Genomic DNA, 17,307 nt, shown 5'->3' with positions numbered 1-17,307 from the left:
CCCATGCTGGACCTATGCCCAAAATCCTAAACACCATGGCAGATTCTTTTTAAAAGAATCTCCTGTCAATTCAGGACATGAAGAACCCCTGGAGGTGAAGTTCCAGGAAAGACAAGCTCATGCTAAGTCTATTAATAATAAATGTCTGAGGGAAAAAAATACTAAGTACCACGGGCATAGCTGCCAGGAGACTGAGGAGCAGAAGCAGATCCCGAAGCTCCTCGGGGCTCTCAAAAGTGATCTGAGAAGGTTGGAGAAAGAGCCAACAAATTGTCTGCTGAGAAAAATAAGGCTATAATAAGTAATTAATTATACAATGGGAGTTTTCATATATCATGGAGTAGCTTGCGCTGGACCACCCTTGTGTAACTAATTTATGTATACACTGTGAAGGCACTGGAAAGCAATCAAAGGAAATAAATATCTAGGCCTCGATAAAGGGCATCCTGCTAGATGAGACCCACATTTTAAAATGGCTGCACAGGTGTTCATTGAGAATGTGCCTCAGTAACTAAGGAATTAGGATTGAACCTAACTTAACATCTTACCTAAAGAGCAATATTGAACAGTTTCTCATTAGATTGAGAATAAGAAGAGATTATCTGGTCTTATACTGTTAACATGATAATAGGTTTCAGCAAATGAAATAAAACCAAGAAAGGGCAACAAAAGGCCCCAAGTCAGAAAATAAAATAAATCAGCTCTTTTTATTTGATCATAGCATGGATTTTTATTTATTATTTTTATTATTGTTTATTTAATTTATTTGTTATTTAAAGAAGTCCAAAAACATCAAAGAATAACTTAGAATATATAAGTGAAGTATTGTTGGCACAAAATCAATAAAGTAAAATTTTCTATTTTACATAGTAATGACAAAAAGTTCTAAATGAAATAAAATGACATTTATAGCTTCAAACTTATAAAATGTTATATTAAAATAGTATCACTATTATGAAAAATAAAATATATAAAGATATAATATCTCTTCACTGAAAATCATTAAATATTAATAAAAGTAATTAAATGGTAATATAGATTATGTTCATGATTTGTAGAAAGTAATAGTGTATCAAGCAAAATTGTATAAAGATGTCTGTTTTTTCAAATTGATTTATATGATTTTTATGTTCATGCAATCAAACCTGCCATGTGAGACCTACTCTGGTGCCACTTGCCAATACTTTACTGTCTTTTTTCCGTCCTACAAAGCCAGCACTTGCTTTCTGTGGGAGAAGAATCTGAATTCCAGGGCAGCATCATGGTTCCATTGGATGTCAGCTAATGTAGTAGAGAAATATAAAATTAAACTAAGTGAATCTTAAAAGAGAAAGGCCAGTCAGTATAAACAGAAAGAAATAAAGGGGGCAGGGATATCAGGGAGTGGGGAGTTTCATGTGACAACTTACCAGCAACAAAAGAAGCCAGAATTCAGAGAAAATCATGCTTAAGAACTCTGAGCAAGAATAACTGACAAATTTTAATTATAAGCCCAGAGAAACCATCTTTCAGGAAGGGTGCGATGACATATTTAGACAAAGAGGAGAGCTGTTTCCTACATTAAAAGAATATGATTATGGAAGGTTAAAATATGACACCTCCCCCACCCCAGTCCCCACAAAGAGAGGGTAAAGCAGCAGGAAGGGTGACCACAGGACAATGATAAATCTGTCAGCTCCCGTAGACACTATGGTGTAAATCAGCCACACTGCAATGCATCACATTAAAACAAGAAAATGCTAACTAACTCAAAGGCAGCGGCACATAAACTTAAAGTAGGAGTCTCTGAAATTAAAATAGGAGGATAAAATGTCATCTTCAAAGAAGGCAGCAAGAAGAAACAGGAGAGCCAGGGGTGGGGGAAGAACATAAATTAAAGAATTAGAGAGCAGTCCAAGATATGTAAATGAACTTACTCTCCAGATTTTTTAAAACAAAATGTCAAATAAAATTATAAAATAAAAATCAGATATGCGATATCTGCAACAGAAAGTCTTTAAAAATGAAGTGCAGGAAACTGAAATTATGGATAAAAATTATATGCCTGGAAAACGTTGAGTCAATTAGAAATCAAGTCTCACCGTGTCATCGTCAGGGAAGAAGCAATCCTAAAGGTGAAGAGATAATACATGATGAGAGTGTGTACAGCTTAGCCTGGTTTACTTTTTAAAAGTGTTTTCTAATAAGATTCTTCAAAAGTATACAGTGGTCTGGCAGAATTAGGGGCAGAAATAGTTGAAGACATCTTACTACACCACTTAAAAACTGATAGAACATTGAATCATAAAACACTACAGTGTTAGAAGATGCCTAGAACACAGTGAACAAGCTTGACCTCGCAGGCTTGTGAAATGTTTTTCCCAGTAGGTGACTAATGCACATGAGAAAAATTTTAGCAAATACTGGGCCATTAAGCAAACTTCAGCAGAGAAAAAAGGCATTGGGCTGTTGGCAGAAAGCCTGGTAGAACTAAATTGACTGAGGGCTCCTGGGGTAGTTGAATGAGTTGGCAGTGGTGGGCATACCTGGTATCTGCATGGCAGGAGTCACAGGGTCCTGGTAACAGTGACCTTGACTTCATATGTGTGTATGCATGCACACATGCATGCATGTATGTATGTATTTATGCATGCATGTATGTATGTATATATGTATATATATGCTTGTATGTATGCATATATGTGTATGTATGTATGTATGTATGTATGTATATATGTATGCATGCATTTCTCCTTTATCTTAAACCCTGAAAATTTCACAGGAAGTTAGACAACAAATGAAAGTTACTAAGAAAAAAAGAACAAGGTGAAATTATGGTCTCATGGATCATTAAGTAAGATTGTTTTCATTGTAAAATGAAACCTGGCCTAGGTTTATTGCTAGATAGTTGTTTTGAGGCTAGTGAATCGGCGTGTTCCCGTGATTTTTTCCCAGCATGTTTTATTGTTTGTTTTCTGGGTTTGTGAGTTGATTTTGCATCTTGCCATTTTGCTGGAATTGATTATACCTAAAAGTTTTCTGATAGAAAATTCGGGATCCTTTATGTATAATATCACATCATCTACAAATAATGATAGTTTGAGTTCTTCTTTTCCTATACTTTCCTTTTGCTTTCCTTCTCTTGTTTTATTCCTCCAGCTAAAACTTCAAAAACAATGTTGAAAAGTGATCCATAGTCCTGACTCATTCCTGATTTGAGGAGGATTCCTTTCAGCCTTTCTCTATTCAGTATGATGCTGAGATTTGTTCTCTTCAGTCCTAGTCTCTAGAACTTTTATCATGATGTCACTTGCATGTTGTCAAAGGCCTTTTATACATATGTTGAGTCATACTGCTTTTGCCTTCACATCTGCTTATATGCTTCATTACGCTTCCAAACTTCTGTATGTTGAACCATCTCTACTTTTAGGATAAAAGAAAAGACAACACTGGATGATTTTTTAAAGTACAGATTGAAGAGCCAGAGGATCGTGAATATCTCACACATGTCTTTCCTGTGCACATGCCATGTTTTATTTCTTCAACCTTATTTCACTTTCCAAGCCAAGGAAGGCCAATAAAGCCAATAGACTTCTGAACAAATGTATGAAGAAAGGGAAGCGGATATAGCATACATTTTTAAGCACCATGCTGGTTCTGGCAGTGAGTGCTCTGTTACAGCTGGTGTCAGGAGCCTCAGCGTTCTAGGAAGCTTATGGGTCAAAAAAAAAATCTGCAACAGTGTCAATACTGAACATATTTTGCATTTTCTTATGTAGGGCTCTAAGTAAAATTAAGTTGTTCTATTGTCACTCCTGTACAAAATAGAAATCAACAAGTCATCTGGGTGGAATTTCAAAGATACCAAAATAACTCAACAGTAGAGAAAATGTTAATAGTTGCAACCAGGTGAGAGAATATACTGATAAGGAGCAAATTAGAAATAGCTAGGAGGTCCAGAAAATAAATAAGAAAATAGGAACTACCAGTGAACTGGTATCCAACTTTAGAAGTTAAAATGACAGAAGAAAATGAATGGAATTAAAAGGGAGAATAAATCATCATGAATTAAAAGGGAGAATAAATCATCATAAAATAAAAGAATATTCACACCTAAAGCTGATTATTTGAAAATATTGATAAAATTAACAAATTTGTACCTTTTCTGTTCATTTTACATATGTTTGTATCACTGTTATAAAACACAGTAATCAAGGCCAATCATCAAGGAAAGCATTTATTTGGGGACTTCCATTCAGAGGGTTAGAGTCCATGACCACCGCAGAGCAGAGGCACGATGGTTGGGTTGGAACAACTGAGAAATTTAGCCCTACTTTTAAATCCGTATAGTCTTTCAGTCTCTCTTCACAGTTTAAAAATCCAAAGTCTCTTCTGAAACTCAAAGCAATGACTTGATTCTAACCCTTTGTAAAATAAAACCGCAAATTACACACTTATAGCACACAATGGCACAGAACATATGTTACCATTATAAAAATAGAGGAATAGGGGATGGGTTAAGAAATACTGAACCAACCGGGCAGTGGTGGCGCATGCCTTTAATCCCAGCACTTGGGAGGCAGAGGCAGGTGGATTTCTGAGTTTGAGGCCAGCCTGGTCTACANAGTGAGTTCCAGGANAGCCAGGGCTACACAGAGAGACCCTGTCTCGAAAAACCAAAAAAAAAAAAAAAAAAAAAAAAAAAAAAAAAAAAAAAAAAAAAAAAAAAAAAAAAAAAAAAAAAAAAAGAAAGAAAGAAAGAAAGAAAGAAAGAAAGAAAGAAAGAAAGAAAGAAAGAAAGAAAGAAAGGAAGGAAGGAAGGAAGGAAGGAAGGAAGGAAGAAAGAAAGAAAGAAGGAAAAAGAAATACTGAACCAAATCCAAGTCTGAAACCTAGAGAGGGGAACTCCAAGTCCTGTAATTCCATGTCTGACATCAGAGGGCTTAGATTCCATCCTAGCATTGCCGACTGTGACATGTGCCTCTCCCCTTTGGGCTGGTTTTGATTCACTTCTTGTCTGCAGCTCTCCTGAGCAAAATAGCTCTGGCATCTCCAACATCTCTGGTTCTCCAATCAATCTAGGCCTTTTCTTCCACAGCTTCACACAATGGCCCCTCAGGGCCTCCACACAGACTCCTCTGCCACTCCCCTGTCCTTAGTGACTCTCTGTAAGCATGAAGGAAGCTTCCACGATCCCATTACTTGTGCATCTTTCATGGCTCTAAAGGCAGAACCAAGTGTCCAGACCTGCCAAATTTGGGTACCTCTTGAGGTGGAGCCTGGTTCTGTTGAATGACACGTGCAGGCAGAACTTTCCTCTGCTTCGCTTCACAGGAGCAGGGCTTTCCTCTTTGCATGTTGGGGGCTTAGCTGGGTGGGGGCTTACACTGAGGACATCACCCTTTTTGCCAAGGAAATACAATACTTTTGAATTTAGCCTCAGACAGATTCTTAGGACAAGGACAGAAAGCAGCTACATTCTTTGATGAAATACCACAAGAACGGTCTCCAGCGCAGTTACTAATATTATTTCCTCCTGAGGCCGATTGAGCTGAGCTTCTGCAGTCCATGTGGCTCTTGGTATGACTGTCTTCCAAGATCCTACTAGGATGGCTCACGTTTAAGCCTCTCTTAGCCAATGCAACCCTTTCCTAGTCCATGGTCGTCCACATTTCTCCAAAAGCAGCATGCCAGGCCTGTTGCAGCAGTAGCCCACTTCCTGGTATCAATTTCTGCCATGGCTACTTTCCTACTGCTATAATGAAACACTATGACCAAAGCAACTTATAAAACAAAGCATTTAACTTGGGCTTTACAGTTTCAGAAGGTTAGAGTCCGTGATGGAAGAGTAAGGCATAGCAGCAGAAACAGATGAGCACCTACATCTTAATCCACAGTTGGAGGTAAAGACATTGAGAAAGGTGTAATTCTTTTGAAATCTCAAAGCTCACCCCAGTGATATCCCCTTAACAAGGCCATATCTCCTAACCCTTCTCTAGTGGTTCCACCCGCTAGGACCATGCATTGAAAATATATGAGCCTATGGGTGGAAATTCTCATTCAAACCACCACAATGCATCAAAGACAATAAGGTCTATAGAAAAATGCTCTTATGGTTGAAAATTATTATAGTAAAAGCAAGATTTATGTGGGTTGGAAAAGTAACTTCCAACTTGTTGGGTAACTTTACATTGTATATGAAATCTTAGATGTCCATAAAAAATATATAAAATGCCTAGGTAAAGTAATCTAAGGGGAAATAAAATAGCCATATTAAAATGTTATTAATTTCAGGGACTTTACTGTTTATCTTACACATTCCTTGCAAAAATAGTAAAAGACTGATTATTCTCACTTTAAGAAGCTACTTAATGTAAGTGTCATTATTCAAGGAAATCTCCTTAAAAAGCCAAAGTAACATTCCATCTCATTCATGAACCTAGCACACACATTGAAATATTCACAACTGACTGTTGCCACAAATCACAAATTCATAACATGCATCATAGCAGGTTGGATATATTTCCGAATTGTAAACACAGTTTAACCTGAGTTGTTCCATGGAAAAAACCTTTGATTTTCTGGTTCTGTGTGTAAAGAACTTGGAAATTACCACTCTCCTGTAACGTTGGCAAGGAGCTGATCAGTCATGAAAAGTCAGCAGCCTTTCTGGGATCTGTTAGACACACGTGACAAGGAGGGTGTTTCTGGGGTTGGAAAGGAATATGGGGGTGGAGGGCTGGAGGTATAGGGGATCTGGGGAGCAGAGGGCAGGGGTCACAGAGTGCAGGAGCAGAAGTCTCAGGGCTGGAGACGTCCGGGGGTACTGACACTTTATGACTTTGTCCCACAGAGCTTGGCTTAGTTTTCCCAGCAAATATAACAGACAAATCTCCTTAGGCTTCCTGCAAGGAACAGAAGAGAGGAGCTATTTTGCCATGAGACAGTGCACTTTATTCTTCCTGATGAGGGATGTTTTAGGAGAAATTCATAGCCAGTGCATGGCCTGATAAGTTCTTATCAGAACCAAACTGACCTGGAAGAAGAGAAAGATACCAACCCACTCAAGCTATTTTGCCTCACCAAAGGGGGAAGAAGTCAGGGAAATATTTGAAAAGTTAACACAGCAGAAGCTTGGTTCACTAAAGGACCAGAGCCTAACTGTGAAGGCACAGAATATACCTTCCCCCTTGGGAACCATCCCTGTATTACTCACGGCTATTCATAATCATTTCTTTGGCTCTGCCCTTCATATCTGGCTCTCAGGTGCATAATATATGGCCTGCAAAAGGCAAAAATATAAGTTGAAGAGGCAGAGTCAGCCTCAGAACTAGGCATTAGAGGGATGTTAGAATTATCAGAAAAATTTAGGACAGCCATGATTAACGTACTGAAGGGTATAGGGACAAATCAGGTACCTTACAAGAACAGACAGATGACATAAGTGAAGACATAAATCCTAAAGGAAAAACAAACAAACAAAAGTAGCTGTTATGAGCCTCTTAGCAAACTAGGTAGGGCTGAGATGAGAATCTCTGGACTTGAGGATTATCAGAAGAAATCTTAAAAAGTAAAGAGAGCAGACACTGCAATACAAGCAAAGCAACCAACCACAAGTAGACTCCTAAAGGGATGTGGGACTGAGGAGCATAGGAGACTGGGATGAGAGGGGAGAGGACAAAGGGGGCAGAAGCCATGCATGAAGCAGCAGGGGCAAAAATCAGCTGCAGGTCCACAAAGATGCAAAGTCTGCAGCACACAGTGCCCATACTTGAGGGAAGTGGGGTGATGATGATGATGATAGTTACAAGGAGAGGAAAGAAGAGTCGGGGCGCTCTCATTAGACCTGTGAATGGTATTGTGTCATTTGAATATTTGTGTGAAGGCCTTATAGTGTGTGCTCACAGACCACATAACATTGAACTAATAATCGGTAGCAGAAAGACAAGCTCATTTGGTGTAAACACAGTTATACATAGTATTTGGGTATCTTTGGGGTGTTTTGTTTTGTTTTGTTTTGCTTTGTTTTGTTTTGTTTTGCTTTGCTTCTTGGTGTGGTAAAATGCTCTTAAAAAAAACAACTTAAAGGAGGAAGGTTTATCCTGGCTGCCATTTTTAGGCTACAGTGGGTCACAGTGGGGAAGCCAAGACAAAAGAACTTGAAACAGATGGTCACATCATAACCACAAGCAGGAAGCAGAAGTAAATAAACATATGCTACCACTGAGTTCTCTTCTCCACTGATACTGTCCAGGATCCCAACCAGGGAACAGTGCTGCCCACAAGACACAGGTCTCACCACAACAGTTAATGCAACCAAGAGAATCCCCACAGGCTTGCCTGGAGGTCCATATCTCAGATGATCCTAAATTCTGTGTAGTTGACAATACTACCCACCACAACGGGCCAATAAAGAGGTCTCATAATTATGTTTCAAAATATTCTGATTCAAATAAAAATAAAAACCCAAGCTATCATAATTTCTGGAATGTTCCCCAAAGCACTTGATAGAGAAACAGGAAGCACTGAGTGCCTTATTAAAAAAGGAGAAGGATCAAATATCAACAGTATCTATTCCCAACTGAGGGAATAGCATATGAAAACAGAAGCAAAACCTCACACTCTGAATGGCTGGGAAATAATTGAAAAGAGTCCGTGTTCTTGTAGCTGAAAACAGAAAATTCCCAGAGGAAAAACCAATTATCTCAAAAGCTGATGCTTTGAAGTGATCAACAGAAACCAACAAATCTCAAGATGAAATAGCAAGGAAAAAAGGAGGGGACTTACAAATTAGCATCACAAATGAAGCAGAAGGTATTATTACATGCTCTGTGGATACAGAGATGGTGAGAAAAGAACTCTGTCAGTAGCTCTCAGGGTCAAGAGATTAGATGAAATAGGCAAATTCTTGAAAAGACATTATCTTCCAAATGTTAGACAGGGAGAAATCAAACATAAATAAGTTGATATTTGATAAAAGAACAAAGGTAATTCTTAAACAAAGTTGTTGTTTTTTTTTTAAAAAAAAAGGTCCATCTGAGATCCACCCCAAGTAACCCTCACATCGATCCCACTCCCTGCATAAAAACTAAGTAAAAATCAATCTCAGACATACACATTAATGTATATAATGGAAAACTATTCAACTCTAAAATCAAATCAAGAGTTCTTAGCTAAATGCTATTCGTAAGCCAAATAAAGCCATGCTCGAAATGCTTCATGCTGCTTTGTTTCTCAACTGTAAGACGTTTTGTAAAAGGAAAAATTATTGGAGACAACAGGGAGATTAGTAGCTGCTAAGATGCAGGATATGGGAGAGGCATGAGTATGGATACTTTAGCATAGTAAAATTACTCAGTATTCTATATAATGTTAGATACGTGCAACTAAACATTTTCTACAAGAGACATCAGTTGTGAATCCTAAGGTAAAGGGGACATTTGGGGACGATGACTTGTCAACAGGTGGTTGCTCATTTGCAAACCCTGTCCTGCTGTGGTGTGGGGTGTTGACAATGGGGGGCGGGGCTGAGCATGCAGGGGACAGGAGGTTTATGAGTAAATTCTGCACCATTCCTTTCAGCTTCACTGACGGATCTGAAGAAAATAAAAGCTTATAACCAAGAAAAAAGAAAATACAGTTCAAAAGTCACATTCAACAAATTAAGATAGAAACAATTTAATGACGAATTTAAAAGCATCAGCAAAAACACACTACCTTAATAGATTTCTCCACTCATATATGTCAAAAGTCTCTTAGAAAACTAGAAAACAGAATCTATTTCGTGAATCCAGTAAAAGGTGCCTAACAAAAACCAAGTGTATAAACATAGACACTAGGGTTAAAGCATTAGAAGTATTGTCTTAAAAGATCAATGGTATAAGGTGTGAACTCACAGAGAGGGTAACAGCACACACAAGACCTGCACAGGTTCAAACTAAACAGAATCCCAGCACTAAGAAGGGGAAGTGGACACAAACCCCCCACCCCACCCCACCCCACCCCAGAAGCCTTTTGCAAATGATGCTTCCAGGGAATAGGAAAACCAGTTTCTTCCTGTAGAGTGTCACAGTGTAATCAGCCACAGTCCCCCGGCTCTGTGCCCAGGAGGACTTGACCAATACAAAACAGACTCCTTGCTTATTTGTGTGTGCTGTGTTTGTTTTTGTTTTGTTTCGTTTCTTTTCCTTTGTATTTTGTTTACTTATTTGTTTGTTTGTTTGTTTAATTGAGAGGGAGAAAGAAAGAGGGTAGGGTAGGGACAGGGACAGGGAGAATATGAAGTCCAGTGGGTAGAGAAGTCGTGAAGATCTGGGAAGAATTGGGAGATGCAAAGGGTATAATCAAAGTATATCGTGTGAAAAAAAATTAAATGAGAAAGTTTTAAAATCATTGCTGTGCACACTTCTATTCACTATTTTACTGACTGTTCTACCTAATGCAGTAAGGTGGAAATATATATATATATTTTAATTTTTTTATTAGGTATTTTCCTCATTTACATTTCCAATGCTATCCAAAAAGTCCCCAATACCCTCCCCCCCCCCACTCCCCTACCCACCCGCTCCCACTTTTTGGCCCTGGCGTTCCCCTGTACTGGGGCATATCAAGTTTTCAAGTCCAATGGGCCTCTCTTTCCAGTGATGGCCGACTAGGCCATCTTTTGATACATATGCAGCTAGAGTCAAGAGCTCTGGGGTACTGGTTAGTAATAATGTTGTTCCACCTATAGGGTTGCAGATCCCTTTAGCTCCTTGGGTATTTTCTCTAGCTCCTCCATTAGGGGCCCTGTGATCCATCCAATAGCTGACTGTGATCATCCACTTCTGTGTTTGCTAGGCCCCAGCATTGTCTCACAAGAGACAGCTATATCTGGGTCCTGGAAATATATTTAAAAGACACACTGAAAAGTCACAACAAGGGCCGGAGAGATGGCTCAGGGGCTAAGAGCACTGACTGCTCTTCCAGAGATCCTGGGTTCAATTCCCAGCAGCCACATGGTGGCTCACAACCATCTGTAATGGGATTTGATGCCCTCTTCTGGTGTGTCTGATGACAACTACAATATACTCATTTAAATAAATAAATATACTTAAAAAAAAGTCACAATAAGACTTCTCAGATTGGTTGATTCTTTATATATGCATCCAAATTTTATAAAAGCAGACTTTACAATTAAATGGAGGATTTACAGTATGGTTGCAGGATGTTGTGGTACACAGTATATTTTAAAATAACCAGAAAGAGAGTCAATAGGGATGTAAATGCCATTCACAAAAAATGGAAACGTGTATGTAGGACAGTGGAGTGTAACAGTGTGCTTCACGGCTTTACCAAGAAACTTGCAAAGCTTTCTAGAAAGACATTTAAAAGATCTAAATTAATAGATGGGGTGGTTCATGCCCTTTTCTGGGCAGAGCTACACAGATTCTCAGCCCTCCTTCTGGGTCGTTGTCACTAAGTGGCATGGTTGTAGCTTGTTAAATCATACCCTTGCTATGCACACCACTAGCAGATCTGGCTTACAAACGTCCCGTGAAGTAGTTTGTCAACAAAGACAGACAACTAGAGTTGGCAAAGCCATAAAATTTGAAGTCTGTGTCCCTGAATCAGGGCTTAAAGATGATTCACTTACCGCACCGCTCCCCCACCCCCAGGAAAGCCATTATGTGAGTTAGAATTAATTAATGTATAGTTGAAACCTTAATGACTTCCTGAATCTATTTTTGTAGTATCCAGCCTCATTTATCCCAGCTCAGACAGACAGATGCATCATGTTTAAAACCAGGAATACTTCTCATCCTTGAGGTAGTCTGTCAGCTGACCTACAGTCTGATATCCTTCTAATGAGACTGCCGCCAGAGCACTTCATGATGCTTGGCAAGCTAATGCTAGAAATTTATGTCAGGATTCCCAAACACCCAGAATAGGCAAGGTACTGAGGAGACCATGCAAGAAAACCAAGGTAGAAACAAGTTATGTCCTCAGTTATGTGAGCTGATTACAGCTCCAATACTTCTGCAGAGGAAGTTCAAGTTGGAGCAGTAGTAGTTTTATCCTCCCAGAGAGTAACAACTTGTTATTTAGATGGTGTTGCAAGATAAGTAGACTTCATTGTTCAAATGCACCACGATAGGCTTGAATGAATAAAAACAAGTGTTGCCCAAAATAGGTATGATAATGCTGATCTGAAGATTAATATCTAGAAGTAGTATTGCATTTGTGATAGCAGATACGTGGTAAAGTTAGAAATGAATGGGGCTAGTCGATAGATGTGTAAGTGTGGGTGGTTGCTTGGCAACGGGCAAGAACACACAGAGCAGGACTTCTATCTCTGTTCTCTTCTAGTAACTGAACTGTGGGGCAGGGGGGCCTCTGCTCTCTTGCATTTGTGTCACATATTTTAATGTATCAAGAATTTCCTCATGTAAAATATGAAAATAATCATTGGATCCAACCATTTTCTATGGATGCAACAAGACTAGCTTATTGGCTAGCAGAGACTGAGCTTGTTCCATCCATCTGCTTAGCACGCGCAGCTGCTTCTACTTGTAAATATCTTCTGCCTCAATTTACCTGTCTCGAAAAATTTATCTTTGGGTGTTGGATGGAGTTGTACATAATGCAAATGTGTGTGATGTCTTTTCTTACCACAATATATCTTATTTAGATTGATTAATGGGTAATCTCTGTCTTTTTCCCCTACAATAAGAACAATTTTAACATCTGCCACATACCAAATACAGTTGACTACAAAAATGGATATGTGGGGACTCTTCTCCACGAGCTGGGTTTAGTGATCTAGTTAGAACCTACTACCCAAAGGTGTGTGATTATGAGGTATAATTGGTAGTAAAGTACGTGGAAGGAGAGAGAAATATACCCATGACACAGGATAACCTTCGAAGAGATGATGCGGGAGATGAGTCTCAAGGGATTTTCATAGTTCGCTGTTATGAATCAAGTCCTTCCCTTTCTCTTGCCCAACTCAGCACTGCTTCTGTGAGTCTCTCCACCCCATGGAGAAGGGGATGCTTCATAAAGGGCTCCTCTATTCCTACCTCCGCCTCTCCCCAGTCCCTTAGGGGAAAGCACCACTGCTGTCCATTAGAGAAGGATGTTAAATCAATTGTGGGAGTTGGCAGAAAGACAGAGATTCCATTTTACCTCGTCTAGCCTGAGGTAAAGACGGGGCCCAAAACATGCCACATAAATACTTTTTTGGAATGTTATGTCTCCATGAGTCATCTGTCTTAATTAGACTAGTCACTTTGTGCCCATTTTTTTTATGTGACTGAAGCAATATGTGAGAAATGTTACTAACCCAAAGAGAAACTTATGGGGGAAGAAAGGTCACTGTTAATGGATACCAGTTCTAAGAAGTCACATGGTGATTTTTTTTCCTGAATGATACAGCCTCAGCTCCAGCTTTGGAAGTATCTCAAATCCTTCTGGATTATTTCAGCCATTATAAATATGTTTGAAAATAAAATAATAACTAACTAACTAAATAAATAAATAAATGTTTGAAAGCTCTCAGCAAAATGTCATCCATCCTTAGTGGAAATTTAATCCAGATAGTTAAAAAACAAAAACAAAAACAAAACAAAACAAAACTGTCTACAGGTTTTCTAGAGATCCCTGAAAGACTAGTTTTTTTTGTTTGTTTGTTTGTTTTGTTTTGTTTTGTTTTCTTGCAGAATTTGAAAACAAAGGGAGAGGGTCTCACCTTTTTTCTTTCCATGATCTCTTGAGGACATAAATCATACCCTTTTTTCCAAAGGTCTTTTTATGCTTTTCAAACCCATGCAAACCTGCATGCCCTTTCTACCTCCCATGCCTCCCTGGACCACAGTAGAGTCACACTGACCTTGGGATTTGAACTGACCACCAGCATCTGCCTCTCAGGCATTTGTGCTGTCTCTTCCTCTTTTTCAGATGTTCACAGAATTCCTCTCTTAGTTCATTCAGATGTCTGTTCAGATCTGCCCAAGTGCACCTCACTGAAGTGTGTTTTCCTGGCCCTCCGATTGATCGTGAATTCATCTTGTTCTCAGGGCCTCAGTCTTCTGTTTGCTTCTCCACAGAATGTCTTACCACGTGACAGTATATCATCATTATGATACATTTCTGTGATCATTATTGTTCTTTTCTTCTTGATACAAACTTAAGAGCTAAAGCTTTGTGTGTGTCCTGGTACCTGGTAGAAAATGGTTTTCACTGAGTGTCTCTGAATAAAGGAAAGAGGACGTCCTTTCAGCGGCCTAGAGGAGAGGGGAAAGGCTCCTTGGTGCAGCCATAGTACTGAGGTGGGGTGGGGGGTGGGGGAGCTTGCTTCTTATGGAAAATGTGCAGAACTTGACATAGAAAATCTGGAATCTTCTACATTAGTGACACAACTTTGGGTAGCTCTGAATGCCACAATTCATTCTGTCCAAATGCATTAGATCAGAGTTAGTATGAACCGAGTAGATGAAGAAAGGAGTATAATTTAATAAATCTTGGAGCATTAATATAATTATTACCAGCTTGTTGAGCCAAATATGCAAATATTGCAAGACCATACTGGCAATTCAAATTAAAACATAGTATTTAGAAAATTAGAGTAGCTCTCCTAAATAGCCAATGAACTTCTAGTAATTCTTAAAAGGGAAATTAAATGCAATTAAAACACAGTCTAGAAGCTGTTATCACCCAAACAAATACAACGTTTCTGCATATGCATATATACAGTTGCAGCTAAAATCACACTTTCTCACCTCTTAAATTTCAGCCTTTATAAAATTAGTTAGGACTTTCATTATTGTTTCTTCCTCTGAGGAATATGTAGCTGTTCTCATCTCCGCTGGTTGCAGAGTTTAATTTTATAATATTCCCAGTCATCTCTCAGATTTAATCTTTGTGAGTCATGCTGCACAGATAAAGGTTTTTGAATTGTGTTATTTGCATTCCTTTTTTCTTTCACTAACGAAATCTTTGCTACTTATGTGGTAAGTATGAAAGAGTCTCAGAAAAAGGGAGCATTTCTAAGAGACTTCTTTAATGGAAAACAAAAGCTTTAAATATGAGTATTTGAACAAGCAAATGAGGTAGATGTTTTGGTTTGTAGCTCTTACTCATCAAAGTGGGGATTTATTCCGATATCAACTCTCCATTTTTAAGCCCAGATTATTGATATGTTATTGAAATTACCCATGTGCAGTGAAACTATTGAAATGGGTATGGTAAGCCCAGAATCAATTTCTATGCCTGTTACCTGAGGGAGGTAAAAGAAATTTAAAATGAAATTAGTGCACATTAGAGGTGATTGGCTAAATGCTCACTTTCTTGTGTGAAGAAGCCAGCTATTGTTCCGCAGGACTGGATTTTGGTTATACACACTACCACACTCAGTGAGAGGTTGCTGAAGCCCTGGCCTCCCCTCTCATCTGTTCTACAAAGTTCATTGGGTAAAAGCTTGGAATAGTGAGAGAGACACATTCTAAAAGGCAGAGATGGGGGCCCCTGACTCCTTACTGTGGGAGAGTTCCTCACCCCTAGTCAAGGACAACCTCAAGTGTCACCTCCCAGTGGCACCCACATTCTCCCAGCCCTACCTTACTAACCTTCTGCGATGTTAACTTTTTTCCTCACTATGAGTTGATACTTTCTTCCCCATTGTGGATCACAGAATATTGTATGGACCACATGTACATAGATTGGCCCAGTACTCTGAGCTTCTCATGGTCAGCTCCATATGACAATCATGGTGCAAAATCTAAGCTGGAGTGAGTGCTGACTACTTGTTCAGAATATGAGATTTAATAATCTCCTATGCTCCTCCCTAGTGGGGATCACAAGTGTTCAGAGATCGAAGCAAACTAGGTAAAGATGGTGCCGGCTTTGCTTCGGGATGCAGAAAGAGATAGCTGGCATATGCTGTGAGCAGTGCATCTTTAGGACAGGCAGAGGTTTTAGCTTCTTTTCTTAGTAATAGACTCTTTCCCAAACTCTCAACTTTGCTATTATTTCGATCCCTGGAGGAGTTTTACAGGTCCCTGTTTCTATTAGTTCCCTGCCTCTTCAATCCATCAGATAAGCCACTGAGTTAAAATATGCTTTAGTCCTGATTGCCAGGAGCATAAGAATGATTTTTGAATTGTCTTCAAGAGTAATGTGGGACATATGATGGAACCTTTCTCAACAACTTGATCTACAAAGGGATATCTGAAATGGTGTGTCTGTGCACATGTATCTGTGCATACGTGCGTGCATGTGTGTGTGTGTGTGTGGTATGTGTGTTTCTGTGTGTCGTGTGTGTACACAAGTGTGTGCATGTGTGTGTGCATGAGTGTGTGGGAGGTGTGTATGTGTGTATTGTATTTTGAAGGCAATTTCGGACTCATATGAAAGCTCATTCAAATTAACAGAAACTTAAAAGCAGCATACATTTTATAACATCTTCAGTTTTCTTTGATGTCTTGTCTTAGGTTGACTTTGGATTTGCTAAGAAGATCGGCTCTGGACAGAAAACGTGGACATTCTGTGGGACTCCAGAGTATGTGGCCCCCGAGGTCATTCTTAACAAAGGACATGACTTCAGTGTGGATTTCTGGTCCCTGGGGATTCTGGTCTATGAGCTCCTAACGGGCAAGTGAGTGTGAACCCACAGCTCAGTCCAGCCTCGCTCAGCTCCGTCTTCAGAGCAAAATAATTCACTAATGATAAAAATACAAAATTTAAAATGAATGTTGCTTTTTTCTCTTCACATTGCTTCAAACACAGGGCTAGGATAAGAAGTTTAAAATAAAAAGATTCAGAAACCCAAAGCAAAGGAGGATAGCATTCTTATAGTTTACCTAAAGTGTCAAGTTTCATTGTTACAGAAACACATTCACTATGTGAAAGTTTTATGATCCAGAAATAGAAACAATACTTTGGACTTGTTAGAATTTCTTTCCTTTTAAACAAATGATGAAAGCTGTTTTCCTAGTTCAGTAAGACTCATTGATCAATCAAACTAAATTTAGCTAGAGTCTGCCATCTTCCCCAGATGTCATTAACCATAAATGCTAAGAGAAGGCTACAATGCTGAATTTAAAATTTAAATCCCCTGACAGCTCCTTTACAAGGTGCTAATGAACAGAACCAAGACACAGCATGGGCTTCAGCGGTTAAGAGTGGCTTGTCATCTGCCGAGAGATAAAAAGCTGGGATTAATGAATCTGCAGTCCTAAATATTTAACACTGGACAGTGTGCACATTCATACACAAATGTATACACACACACACAGAGGCACACACAGGCACACACACACACACACACACACAGGCACACACACACACACA

General features: G+C 39.1%; 1 protein-coding gene across 2 annotated transcripts in view; it reads left to right on the top strand.

The window, feature by feature from the left end:
• Positions 1–17,307, top strand: part of Prkg2 (protein kinase cGMP-dependent 2) — a 109,095-nt gene that overhangs the window by 74,328 nt on the left and 17,460 nt on the right. For both annotated transcript variants that reach the window (XM_021162709.1, XM_029476943.1), the window contains one exon: positions 16,449–16,612. In XM_021162709.1, coding sequence (XP_021018368.1) covers positions 16,449–16,612 — 164 coding nt within the window. The remainder of the gene's footprint in view (positions 1–16,448; positions 16,613–17,307) is intronic.

The sequence above is a fragment of the Mus caroli genome, chromosome 5, assembly GCF_900094665.2.
Source record: "Mus caroli chromosome 5, CAROLI_EIJ_v1.1, whole genome shotgun sequence".
Lineage (NCBI taxonomy): Eukaryota > Metazoa > Chordata > Mammalia > Rodentia > Muridae > Mus > Mus caroli.
The sequence above is the reverse complement of the archived record's forward strand: the minus strand, read 5'-3'. Positions and strand labels throughout refer to the sequence as shown.